The sequence below is a fragment of the Notothenia rossii genome (assembly GCF_949606895.1).
Source record: "Notothenia rossii genome assembly, chromosome: 4".
NCBI classification, from domain to species: domain Eukaryota; kingdom Metazoa; phylum Chordata; class Actinopteri; order Perciformes; family Nototheniidae; genus Notothenia; species Notothenia rossii.
The window spans coordinates 14854150-14868849 of NC_136902.1; the positions used below are offsets into that span (position 1 = coordinate 14854150).

The 14700-nt window shown below is 39.2% G+C and overlaps 1 protein-coding gene across 1 annotated transcript in view; it reads left to right on the plus strand.

The window, feature by feature from the left end:
• The window catches only part of LOC307034710 (cadherin-4-like), a 216484-nt gene that overhangs the window by 86945 nt on the left and 114839 nt on the right, over window positions 1–14700 (plus strand). Inside the window, 1 exon segment of the mRNA XM_079673589.1 lies at window positions 14616–14639. Coding sequence (XP_079529715.1) covers window positions 14616–14639 — 24 coding nt within the window.

The window sequence follows — 14700 nt, forward strand, 5'->3', positions numbered from 1 at the left end:
TACTTTCTACTTCTTACATTTTCAAAACAGGCTGGTTACTTTAGTTTTAATGTGTGTTTGGTGGCGTGATCATTATTATATAGAGTCATTGCATGCCTATTGATTTGAACACGATCTGTGAATCCATCATTTCCTGGTCTGCTCTAAACAAGAGGGACCAATGAGAACGTTGTATTTTTGCCGCTGTTCAGCAACGAAACATTCATTAGCTAACAATTACATTATTGTTCTTTTAATATAGAAGGTGGGTCAGTTAGTCTATCAAACAGTTGGTAATTATGGGTACTTTTTACACAAGTACATTTCAAAGCCCATACTTCTTTACTTTTACTTGAGTAAAGAAGTTTAGTCAGTACTTCTACTTTCACCAGAGTCTTTTTAAACAGGAGTATCTTTACTTCTACTTGAGTAAAGGATGTGTGTACGTTTGCCATCTCTGTAAATGCCTTATTTTGGTCTATAATAAAGTGAAACCTATATAGTGATGGAATGACTGTTATCATGATAAATCCTACACTCAACTAAAAATAACTTCCTACGGCATATGCCTCTACGGTGGGAAGGCTTGGAAACCTTGGAGAGTAAATCTGGCGTGAACCGCCAAAAGTCTTCAGCACTCAGAGGCGATGGTATCTTCCTTTAGCGTCCTCACCTCCTTAAGCCCGGGAGCTGTCCTCGGCTCTGAATTACACATTCAGGTAGCAGCCACTGTCGCTCTTCTGCTGGCCTTCAGGCTATTGTGTCTATTTTTTCATGTTCTGCTACAGTGCATCCACAAGTGGTTTTATAGAAACTCTGTCGCAAGTGTTTACCGCACTTTGTCACATTTTGATAGACGGATTGTGGAAATGTCTCAATGGACTTCACACTGACAGACGATCTGTTGTTATCTACTAGTTTCTGACTCTAAGAAAGCACTCTTGACATTTCTTATTCTGAGTCTGTCAAAAAAAACACCAAAACAAAAACCCAATGCTGCAGCTTTGTGAGGTGAAAAAGCCCTTCTGTAGTTTCCACAGGCTGAGTATTGATTAGTGACTGCATCCCTATGAGGGGATGGAGGATGCTGGAGCTTTATATAGAAAGTGCACTATTTAACAACACAATTGATTTCTCCGGTCTTTGTGATTTCACATGAACTCACTATTCTTCTGTAACAATGCAGGGACTTTTGACACAACTTTGACGACAATATTCAAGCATTTACAAGTAACACATCTGATGACGATGCCACGTAGGAATACCGTGAACATAGGAATAAATACACACACACACACACACACACACACACACACACACACACACACACACACACACACACACACACACACACACACACACACACACACACACACACACACACCGTTGGCGTTGCTTCTACCGGAAGTGACACGTTGTATTGCACATGTCCATTGTATCAAGGCAATACAGGAAGTGACTTTTAATATAAGAGTATAACATGAACAGATTCGTTTCTTGGAATTCAACAACTTCATTTCAATATGTTCAATTTGAGTTGACTTGTCTTTAGTAATGAGTAGTAAAACACAAGGACGTTTAAATGTTGACTAGAACCTGTAAATCAGATTGAATGTAAGCATTTTTCTGAATTGCATGTGAATGGCTTGTGGATTGGATGCAGATACGGAAAGCACTCTTATCACACAAGTACGTGGTAGTTTGGCGCACAAAGTTCCAACAGTGTGACTTCATCCTCTGCATCCTTCAACATCCTGGAAAACCAAAATAGACATGCAGAATAAATATATAAGTAAAAAGTTGCCTTCACATTGGAAACACCTTGAGAGTGAGGACAAACTACTTTTAGTCACCAGATTAGAGAGAAAACAATGGAGCGTATTGAAAAAGGTGTTTTGTTTAATATATTTTAAGTCAAGTTACTCAAACTATTTTTTTAAACACTTACAATATATATCCATACAAACACGTACATTCTACACATAGGTCGGGAGGAGCCATGGAGTGTATGCGGTTAGCCTAATATGCAAAAGAGAGAAAGGTGAAAGGTGCTACGGAGAGAAAGAGATTGGCAGTATGATGGTACTTAGGCCTACAGTACATGTTATAAATCTAATCTAATACAAAATAACAAAGCTTTGTATGCTTATTTGACATTTACAAATGAAATGTCTTCATGCTTGAAATACAAGGCTTTTATAGCAGATGATAGCGGCACAGTTTGCTATGACGTACTCTGCTGTTAATGTTTTACTTGTCCAATTTACTTTGGTGCATTTGCTGTTTTATAAAATGCATCCAGAATGACTTTTCCTAGAAATGTTCACGAGTGCATACTGCCTGTTATTCTGACACTCAGACTAAAGGCATTGACCTTCACACATCCCTAGCATGTACTGTAGTCTTTTTGGAATTGTTCCTATATTAACAATCCCCAGCGTAAGGCACTATAATGCCTAACATTAGCATTACATTAAAACTAAGGATAAGTTCAGTATGTTCTGTAGATACACACTGTGAGACGCACCATCTAGCCTGAGGCCTGTGTAATTTCCGTCTGCTCAAACCTTGTGTTTATTATTAATGTTTTACAGTATAGAGAAGTGGGCCGAAGGTGAAGATAAGAACATTTGTTATGAATATGTGTGTCTTTGTGAATATGAAAAGTAAGCAATACACTAAAGGTAACAGTCCACCAAAACATTTTTCTAAATGCTTCAGACAGAGATGATTGCATTGGATATTATATTCAGAATAATTTATTGCAGCATGAGCTCCGTGTATAATTGCAAGAAAAAAACCTCCGTTGTGTTGTCTTAGTTTGATACTAACTCTGTCCCCCTTTTGTATTACTTCACTCCGGAAAACCGTGAATATGTCTAACTTAATTAAGAGCATCTACTGCTTGAGAAGCATCTGGTTTTACCTTTCATCTAAATAAAATGATTTAAAGCATTGTATTTTTGTTACACAAAAATAGACCTTGATAAAACCAGATAAAACAACAAGGTTATAAAAAGAAGAAGGCAACATTGCATTTGCTACAATAACAAAAGTAAATGAAAACATTTTGTTGTCGCTGCTATCTTTGCTTTGATAATGAAGCTCTCTGTCAGTATGCGCCTCATGTTTGTTGTTTCGTGAGTTCTTCTTTGTGTGTGTTTGTACTGATTATGAAACACATGCCAATATTTGATTTCCTCCCGGATATTCAGCAGTTGTTTTCAGTACTGAAGAATTTGTGTTATTAAGTAGAGTGGACAGTCTGTATTTCACACAAACAATGTGCTTGATTGAGTAAATAGAGTTTTGGCATGAGTGGTTTTATACCTACATTTATATAATGACAACTACTAACTACTGTGTCCTTTTGAATACTGTAATCAGACAAGCCGAAGCTTAGATGCTCATCATGGAGGCTTCATAGAAATTAAAGAAGAGCCAATAACACAACGCGTGAAAAATGCTAAGTTGGTGTTTTGTAGTGTAACATAATGACACCTTTCTTTAGTGGCCTTGACAAAATGGGTTGACAAGCAAATAAGTGAGGCTGCTGCAGCGACTACTCTTATAAAATATTTGCTTTATTCCTGTAATCATTTACTTTCCCTTTCCTCTGTTCCCTCTTTCCTTTTCCTTTCTTTAAGAAATACCGTTTGTGTTGAGGTGTAGTTTTTATCAGACCATTTATCCATTAATAATGCTCTCATAAATGCAGCACTTTTGCCAGATACATGTAAAGACTTGATGCAGAGAGAAAGAGACAAGCTTCAAGAGGTTAGGCGCCACATGAAGATAGGTCAAGGGGTGGATAAGGAGGGAGGGAAAATAAAAATGGGGGACAGGAAAGTTAAAAAAGACAGAAATCTCCTGTGGACAGCTGTGGGGGAGGATAAAAAGGGAGAGGAGATGGGGCGGAGGACGGAGGGTGCCACTACTTCTCATCCACTGTCTGATCTGTGGGTGGCAGAGATGACTGATGGAGAAGCACTCAAACTGAAGGTCATAGCCGAAGCTCTGCCATTTAGACTGCCACTGTCGCAGGGGAAAGGATAAATAAAGCTCGGGATGTCCTGTTTATTCACCCTGCTTTCGCTGTGGCTTTCTCCATGGAGTACGGAGAAACAGACAGAGGAGGCGTAGCTAACAAAATATTCATGTCAACATGCTTAGGAGTTGTCTAGCATTTATCCTATTGTACCTTGTTTTTCAAACGATCCTCATATTAATATTCAATTTAAATGACAAAGACCTGATCCTCCTTGTTATTCTGTCCCTCAGTTTGACAACAAAACTGGTGATTCAAATTACAGATTTTTCAAAAGCATTCCTCGTATTTAATGATTTGCATATCCTCCAGACATTCCTAAATGTGGATGGTGAATGATGGAAATAAAAAAGGGACGCTTTTCTTCAAATCCGGCTAAGTAGGATTTTGGTTATCCGTGTGATTTTTTTTTTTTTAGAAGAGCGAGAACAGACAGTGGTAGCAATTACATAAGCATTTGTCATCTAATCGTGTACAGCCGAATTTGGGTGAGACAAATTCCTGGAGGAAAATAAAGCACAGCAGACTTAAAAATGAATGTTTTCGGAGTTTTGGTTTGCCCAGATTGTCACAAGGCTGGAGGACAGCAGTCCAACGTGCCCGCAGTCTGGCCGGGACTCAGAGCTTTCTGCCTGGCCCCCGGACGCAGAGCTGGAGCCGGACGCTCAGAGGAGGCTGTTATCCCCCAGGCAGGGCGCAATTCTCACGGCCAAACGACCTCGCTGCCCAGACTCTAATATCTGATCAAGAACCATCTGCTGAGGCTGCCAGAGCCCACACACCCCACACCAGACAGCCCGATGGGAAATCAAGCTATTAGAGGGCAATTAGAATGATCACCATTTGAGCCATTAGCAGCATGACAACTCATAACACAGGGGACACTTTATTGATAATTGATAACTATATTTATTTAGCTACGTTCCTTTTGGGCTGTTCCACTTCCCAAATATGTGTCACCCTTTTCTCACTCAGGCTCCATGACGATTTAATGATCTGCCATTTTAATGTATGTCTACCACTCGCCCCCTAAAATGCTGTTTTACTTGACAGTATTGGATTTCCTTTTGTAAATATTTTGCATTTGAGGTTGCTTTTTTTCTTAGAAAAATCTATTCTGTCTGTTTAATTTGACATAAAACGTATCCATTATGTTCTAGAAAAGTGTTCATGTTGCAGTGACAAGATGTAAAGTAGACATGTATGAGAATAACTTTGAAGGCATCACAGAAAGCATACAGAAAATGGCCAAAGTGGAGTTCCCATTAAGTGTTAATGGCCTGTACGAAGGGTTTCTGGCTATTCCCACTGAGCGTCGTGCAGCACCGTTCGCCAGGCCTTGATAACAGTTGGTTAATGGGTAATGTGCCACACAAGAGTGATGCTGCACTTTCTGTTTTCATTTTGTTGCTGTAGTGCAGTAATTAATCCAGCTGAACCCTTTGTGCTCACAAAATAAATGCTTTCCATTTTCATTAATAGACAACTCATTAGTACATAATGAGCAAGAAGGCAGCGCTCCCCGCTCTCCCCGTTCAGCACGCAGCGGAGGAGCATGCGCCACACTCGGCTAATTAAAAACCTAGCATTGTGTTCTGTCTTCTTGTTTTCTCCTATGGAAAGTGCACAGACATGAGCTTTGAAAACAGTCGAATGCATTATGGCATGTAGAGTGTTTTACATACCAGGGAAATTCACAATAATGTACTCAAAGCTAATGCAGTGTATGATTAGATCTGTATAGCACCACATCATTATGCTATAATTTGCAAACTTTTACTGACAACAAGTGCCTGTGATTTATATTGAATAGAAGATGAAGCTCAATTTGACACTTTTTTTGTCTAGTGGTACATTTGTAGAATACCTTTTTCCTTCAATGATTAAACCCAGAAGTTTGAACATAATGATTAAAGGCAGTGACAAGCTCTCTGTGTCTCTCTAGACGAGGGTCTTTGGCTGTCAGTGACTTCTCATCTGGGCTATAATTTGGAGCTTCCTGCCAGAAAGTGACATCCTCCTGTTGCCTTCAATAACCTGTTGTCACTGCTAGACAAACTGTGCTTCTGACTTTGTTCTTTCTCTCAAGAGAGTTGGTGAAAAATCGACGAACACTTACAGTAGTTTATCCCCAAGAGTGGAAGTTCACCGCTTAACAATGCCAGGAACTGTACCACAATGCAGACATTGAATACAACTCATACACATTGTCATAGGAACATGTGTTTAAGCAGGAAACATGCTGCATTCATTCTGTTTTTTATCATGTATGATTTGAGCTGATTTATTTACGATCACTGAGTCCTCATCGAATCATTAACATCCAGGTCAATGGTCACAATGGACTGGTGTGTCACCATCCATCATAGAGTAGCTGCTTTAGTTCATAACTGTAACTGATGAGCTGCCACTGTCCACTAGTGAGTGTGATTAAGAGACGAACAGCTACAGTGTTGGAATTTATCCTAATTACATTATAGAGATGATATATCCATAGTGGTTAATCATCTGCAGACAGACACATTTGTTCTCTCTGCAGGCAGCATATTATATTTCATACACTGCTCACACCAGCTAAATTTGGGAATTTGCTCACATGTGTCTGCATACTGTACACATATGCATTCATACTCTCACACTAATCATATAGTTATACATGCAACACCTTTCAGTGATAACATGGTTTGCATCTGTGTTGATGAAGTGATGATTAGCTGTTAGGTCTCCTCACTTCATGATGAGGATAAAATCGAACCCAATTTCTGGCTATAATTAAAACTATTCCCAGAGTGCACTGCTGGAAGGCCACAACTTTAAAGGGTAAATACAAGACAGGTTTCCAATAAGAGTCTAATTCAATCAGTAGGGGATGTATAGTGTATGTTAAGGATCACAGGGTGAGTTCTTCAACAATAACAAACACTGAGCAAACTCTTAACATACCAGAGAGACGATGTACGTTTCCTCCACCAGAAAAGCTGTTGGGCACAGACATCGAACCTACGCACCGTGGTTTATCATTAAAGGCGTTTGCTACTTAAAACCACCTAGAAAGAAAAACATCCCTTTTTGCAAAGGCTTCTGAACTACAGCACGTCAACGACTGCCATGGGTTGATTTTACAGAGAACTGTCTATAAAACCTTGGTTTAAGTGGGATTTTTTGTTTATAATGCTAATTATAAATTATACTTCTGTCTGTGTTCACATTATCTTCTGTGTGCTGAGTTTAATGACCCAAGAGCATGAAGTAACTCTGAACATCGACTGTATAAACTTTAGCAATGCAGAACAGAAATCAGATAATAAACTGTTTTGCTTAATCCCCAAACGGGGATTTTCAAGGGTTTTACTGTATTAATAATGCAACCCGTATAAAAGAGCTGCTCACCACAATGTGTGTGTAATCCAGCTTTCCTCAGTGTAACAGCATGCAAGGTTGAAAGAATAAATCTAAGATATATGTACCTTTTTAGTTTAGTTTTTCTCACTCTCATCATTAACTGAAGTTGGATCCATCACATAATATTTATGGCTTCAATCCAGTCTCGTGCAGGTGTGCCAATCCTTCATTTAGACATGCGGTAAGTCTAGAAAGAAGCAGCTCATTGGTCACAAAAGAGAGGAAGCATTCTCAATCAAGTTGAAGTTTTCCTTGCATATTATGTTCTATATTTTGATGCTCACAAGTGACAGATGGCACAAAATGTGCCAAACTGTGCAGAAAAGTGCTGACAACAAACTGATGCTGACAATAATCTGTGGTACAACATGTTTGTCAGTTTTTCCTACTTGGCACTTTTTGCAAAGTTTGGAAACTTTTTGTGTTATTTGTTATGCAAGAACAGAGTAACTGTGCAACTGATGATGGTCTGAGAGAGAGGTAATGGTTCCTTCAAGTAGCCGGTAGTAATGACTGCTGCCTCCAGTATCCTCCCACTGAGGCAGGATTAGGTAGCTAGAAGAAAGAGAAATGATAGCTCATTGCAGTGGTTCAAATGTTTAGCTTGTCCATTGTAACCAGAGGAACCACACTTGAGGAAAAGAATAGAGGAGTTAATTTCACTAGTTTTCGAGTATGCTGAGTTACATGACACATCTTCAACCACAAACACATATTTTACAAAAACAAGGTCTTCAGCATAGTTCAGTGTTCATGTATATAGTTTACTCGGTTGGTTTTTTGTGTCGCCAGCATTGTTTTTTTATTTTTGTACCCTTCATCTGACTCAGAGGTTTGGTGTTTTTGTGTGGAGTTCCTGGATCTGCTTCAGTGGTAATACAGTAGATAAAGGATATCATTTCATTCAAGTTGACAGTTTTTCATGTCCTGATGTTGAACTTCTGTTTATTGGCTTTAAATGTATTGGATAATAATTAGCAGATTAGATTTCATTGTATGCTTATTGATGTTACATATTTTAGTCAACATGAGTAATCTGTAACCATAGTTGTTAAGCTGTTGAGATCTGTCATATGTGCTTTAGTCTATGTCTTATTTCCATGCGAACTATAAACCTCACATTACATTAAAGTCTAATAGTAAGAGGTGACATGTTTACTTTCATATATAATTGTCTCAGTCTTTCTCTCCATCGCTCTCTTTTTCCTACCTCTTTCTTTCATCATTTTCGACATTGATAGGCTAAACTCCTGAAATGTAAAAACTGATAGGTAAAGCAAAGCAGTTTGGAGATGTTTATTTCCTTATTATGTAGATGTGTCTTCAAAATGTAGATTTTAGTTTCCTCAGGCATGCTTTTGGGCAATCTTAACTTTGTCAGGCTTGCATACATGCATTGCAATGGGAAACCTCTATTGACATACGGCCTACTTTACCTAATACCCTAATACTCAAACCCAGAGGACTATTGCTTTGCATGGGCACATCAAAACACTGCTCACATATTCACTGCAAATGAGTCTCCAAATCCATATAAGCCACCGATAGCTGGGAACGAATGCAGTAATCAATGACGGAGGTTTTCTTTACCGCCGTAAACCGCAAAGGGTGCCGACACCAAGCTGCATGGTGTCTCTGCTCTGACACAGCCTGAGGAAAAACAGCCTTATTTTGATGAAGTATTATCACCAGGATTTAGTATGGGTTCATTTTTTTTCATCGTCAAAACAGGTCCACAATATATAAACCAGTGTGTTCAGGGAAAAAGTGACACCCCCCTTAAATGTTGTGTGAATGGACAATTTAATATTTAATAATTTGGATTATAACTTTTAATATAACTTTATGTTATAATCTTTCATTTATTTAATGTATTAATATACTGTTACCCAAGAGTACCATTTGAAATGACTTCAACAAAATTGCTAAAGCAGCAGTTTTTTTTCTGATCTCCTAATGTGCTTCAAAAGTCCTTATTTAAGTGTGTGTAAATGATGAGGGGTGCTTGAGTAAATGAAAAGCCTGTTTGGACGACATGATTCTTGTTACCTGTCACTGCTGCTGTCTCAGTCACTCAGACTTGTGTTTTCATCTTCATTTTAATTAATGTGAGCTTTCTACAAGCTCTTTGTCTTCAACTACATTGATGTATCCAATGGGTCTATGCAATAGTGTTACATATTCATTCTGATTACGTTTAATCACAGACATAAAACAATGTTTACATTTCAGAATTTAGACTTGGACTGGACTTGGACTTGGTTTGGCTTATAAACTTTGCTGACTTTAAACTGTTATATCTACATTTCAGCAGATCAATACAAAGACAATGTTAACAAGTATATGTTATTGAAAGTTGATTATCTTTAAGGCCTGACACACCAGGCCGAAATCGGCCGTTTTCGTTAGTCAGACGACGAAGCGTGCCCTGTCGCCCAAACTCAATTTGGTGTGTCCTGCACCGTCGGCCGTGACACGCCTTATTTGGCCTTTCATGGCCGACGCATGGCCGATTCCACATGTTGAATCGGCCATGTGCATCAGTGCATGAGAAGCGAAACGGAAGTGAGGGACGTAAACAAACGCTTTAAGAAGGCACAAAGAATGTCTTCCGCAAGCAACACTCCAATGGCTGATAGCTCCAGTACCGCACGAGACATGTTTTCGATGGACGAGAGTGAAAATGGAACGCACACGCTATTTGTTGTTTGTTTATATCACGGAGTCTGTTCTTCTTCTCTGGTTGTTGCCTCTTTTGAATGACGAATACACACTACTGCTGCCTGCTGGTAAGGAGAGTTATTGCCACTCACGCATGCGCAGTTCGTACGTGCTACTTGGCCGTTGGCTAAAGTCTTTGCGGTGTGTTCCAGTGCGACTGTTGGCCAAGAAGCAGGAGACGTGAGGTGACACAACAGTCGTGTTCCGTCAGGACGTGTTCTTTGGTGTCAGTTTGGTGTGTCAGGGCCTAAGGCAAGGCAAGTTTATTTATATAGCACTTTTCAACAAAAGGCAATTCAAAGTGCTTTACAAAAAATTAAAGACATTAAGAAAATGGCATTTAAAATCAGTCTTTAAAAAGAAAAGTTAATAAAATAAACATTAAAAGAAAAAATACATGGATAAAAGTTACAGTGCAGTCTAAGATATGAATAGTTCAATTAAAAGCAGCGACAAAAAGAAAAGTCTTCAGCCTGGATTTAAAAGTAGTAAGTTGCAGCGGACCTGCAGGTTTCTGGGAGTTTGTTCCAGATATTTGGAGCATAATAACTGAACGCTGCTTCTCCATGTTTAGTTCTGACTCTGAGGAAAGAAAGCTGACCAGTCCCTATGACCTGAGAGATCTGGATGGTTCATAATCTAGCAGGAGGTCAGAAATGTATTTTGGGCCTAAACCATTCAGTGCTTTATAAACCAGCAGCAGTATTTTGAAATCTATTCTTTGACACACAGGAAGCCAGTGTAAAGACTTCAGAACAGGAGTGATGTGATCCACTTTCTTAGTGTTAGTGAGGACTCGAGCAGCAGCTTTCTGAATCAGCTGCAGCTTTCTAATATATTTTTTAGTGAGACCTGTGAAGACACCATTGCAGTAGTCCAGTCTACTGAAGATAAAAGCATGGAAAAGTTTTTCCAAATCCTGCTGTGACATCAGTCTTTTAATCCTAGATATGTTCTTTAGGTGATAGTAAGCTGATTTAGTAACTGTTTTAATGTGACTGTTGAAACTCAGGCCAGAGTCCTTGACTACACCTAGATTTCTGGCTTTATCTGTTGTTTTGAACATTGCAGACTGAAGCTCAGCGCTAACATTTATACCTTCTGCCTTGGCTCCAAAAACCATTACCTCAGTTTTGTCTTTGTTTAATTGGAGAAAGTTCTGACACATCCAGTCATTGATTTGTTCAATGCACTTACTCAGTGTTTTAACTGGAGAATAGTCTCCTGGTGAAATTGTTACGTTTGTGTGTCATCTGCATAGCTATTGTAACTTATTTTGTTGTTCTTCATTATCTGAGCCAGTGGTAGCATGTAGACGTTAAAGAGAAGAGGCCCCAATATGGAGCCTTGAGGAACCCCACATGTCATATTTGTCAACTCAGATGTGTATTTACCTATAGAAACAACGTTTTTTCTTTCCTTTAAGTAGGATTCAAACCAATGTCAAACTGTTTCCAAAAGTCCCACCCAGTTTTCCAGTCGGTCTAGTAATATGTTGTGGTCAACAGTGTCAAACGCAGCAATGAGATCTAATAATACTAACACTGAAGTTCTGCCATTGTCTGTGTTTAAGTGGATGTCATTGAAGACCTCTACAAGAGCAGTCTCAGTGCTGTGGTTTGGATGAAAGCCTGACTGGAACACATCGAAACAGTTATTTAAATGCAAGAAGTTACTCAACTGTTGAAAAACAACTTTTTCAATGATTTTACCTAGAAATGGCAGGTTTGATATGGGCCTGTAATTGTTCATTACTGAAGCGTCTAGATTATTCTTTTTTAAGAGCGGTTTAATGACTGCAGTTTTCAGGGCCTGTGGAAAAATACCTGATTGAAGAGATTTGTTTACTATATGAAATAGATCTGAGGCCATGCAAGGAAAAACATCTTTGAAAAATCCTGTTGGAATAATATCAAGGCAGGAGTAGGAGGATTTCAAAAGTTGAATAATGTCCTCTAGGTTTTTATCATTAATCTGATGGAACTGTGTCATGATGTCTGAATTGATATTAGGTGGACATAGGGACAACACATTAGCTGTACCTGATACAGAGGCACTGACTGCTTGTCTGATTTTCTGAATTTTGACACTGGGGGTTTAGTTAATCTGTCGACGGTAGCAAACAAGGCACGTGCGTTGTTTTTGTTTTTGGTAATGATGTCAGAGAAGAAAGACTGTCATGCGTTTTTCAATTCCAAATTATAAAGGCCAAGTCTCTCTTTATAGATTTCAAAGTGAACCTGGAGATTTGTTTTTCGCCACCTGCGTTCAGCTTTTCGACACTCTCTTTTTTCTGCTCTCACGGTCATGGCCTTTCTCCATGGAGAAATGTTCTTTCTTCTTCTTCCTTTACCTTAGTTGGAGCAATGGCATCTATAACATTTTGAATTTTTGAATTAAAATGATCTACTAGCTCATTTACTGAGATGTTAGCAGGGGCGAGTGTGGAAGAAAAATTCTGAGTAAAAATGTCCTTAGTATTTTCAGTTAAATATCGCTTTGTGGTTACCTCTTTTTGAAACATTTTGTGAACAGAAATAGACCTCTCAAAGAAAACACAGGAATGGTCAGAGAGTGCAACATCAGTCACCACAACCTTAGAGATATTCAGACCCTTTGAGATAATTAAGTCCAGAGTGTGCCCCTTATTGTGCGTGGGCTCCGTCACATGCTGAGTCAGTCCATAGCTATCAAGAACACAAAACAGTTCTTTAGCCCCTCTGTCCTGGGGGTTGTCAACATGGATGTTAAAATCACCAACAATGACTAAACGGTCAAAGTCAATACACACTATAGACAGCAACTCGGTAAAATCATCAAAAAAGCTTGCACAGTATTTGGGTGGTCGATAGATATTTAGGAACAGAGCTCGAGAGGAGCATTTCAGCTGAAGACATCTTCTACTACTAAGTACTTTTTAAAAAATGAGTTAATGTACAAATGTTAAATGCTTAAGCTCAAAGCACTCACATGTCTAGTTTTCCTTTTAGTAGTTTCACTGCTCCATTTATGTGATTTTTTTTTGAATAAATGACTGATTGAAAACTACAGTTTCATAATATTTGTAAAACTGATCATCTGCTTAATCTTGTTCACTTTTTAAATGTTGACAGTCTTCTCGCACTTGCCCAAAATAATGTGTAATTGACATACTGTAGCGTTTCTTTAACGTAACAAACAACAAGAAGAGTAGGATATGGACTTGTGATTGTGATGGGTAATATGTTATGGTCTTACTCTGAAGGTTTGGACAGTGGTGAAAGTGTAAGCCTTTTGGGTGAGGAGCGAATGGACCAATGATTTGCTTTAAAAGATAAAGTTGGCTGCGCTGGGCTGTGAGAGTGCTTCACTAACTAATTATTTGAAGCCTCCTCTCAGATTAGGCTAGACATGCAAAGCTTATGGACAGTCGCATAGCAGACAATCAGACCATGTAATAACCAGACGGCCAATATTTGCTCAAATCCACTGTAACACCTCACAAAACAATGTGTGTAAAGCCCTAATACTAAGTCCAATTCCACGCCACACTGCCTTGATAAACACCAGAGCCACCCCCACAATGGGCGCCATCTTTACTCTGGCAATTAGGCAGAGCTTTGGATTATCATTTCCTCAGCCCAGCACACCACAAATCCATCCGGATTCAATTATTCCCCTCCCATGTCTGTAGCCATTTGGGCAGATGGCCAGTAGAGAAATGTTCTCAAGAATTTCAACTAATGAAACTACATTTTGTGTTCTACTTTTCTTTATTATTGCATTGCTGCAAGTTTGACAAGTCTATTAAATAAAAAAACAACCTTGGGAGCTTACAAACACTTTCCTGGTAAATATTTGATGAAATGAATAAGCTAAATGTACTGCATTTTTCTCCACAAACACGCCTCCAAAACATGTTTCTTTTGGTGAATGTTTAGTTCTGCATTAAAAAAAAGTGTTGCAGTACATCCTTCCCTCCAGGCACTCCATGTTTTGATCCACGCCTTGTGGTGCCAGGAGTATCTCTAGTGGGCTCTGAGTAAGAACCTAAAATGCTTACTGAAAGGATTTGATTTGCTGTGTCTCGCTGCACCTCAAAGGCATTCTCTTTACTTATTAGAAAGCTCACTCAGGATAAATTGTGTACGAGTTCAAGGGTTTCCAGGGGTCTGGAGACTCTCATCTTTCTACTTGAGGGCTCTCTGCAATGTGTTTGCTCAGATGCTTTTTTTTTCTCCACCTGGTCTGTCTTTGTGGAGGGGGAAAAAGCTGCTGTGTGTATTACTCAAGCATGCATGAGTGTAAAGTGGATATTCCTTTTGCAGATCTGAGATGAACCCCCCCCCCCGTCCACCTTATCTGTTTATCCTCTTCGGTGGCTCGCCCCCTCTCGCAGAAAATCACCGCCGTGACTGTCATCTCTTGAATTGTCCTGTCAGCTACTAACACATTCCTTTGTGTGTCTCCTCTCTTTCATCTACAGATACCGCCGTGTCATCACAAAAAGGTAAGACAGCCCTCAATCAGTCACCTGTTGATCCCCATGCATTTTCAGAAGTGTTGTGCGC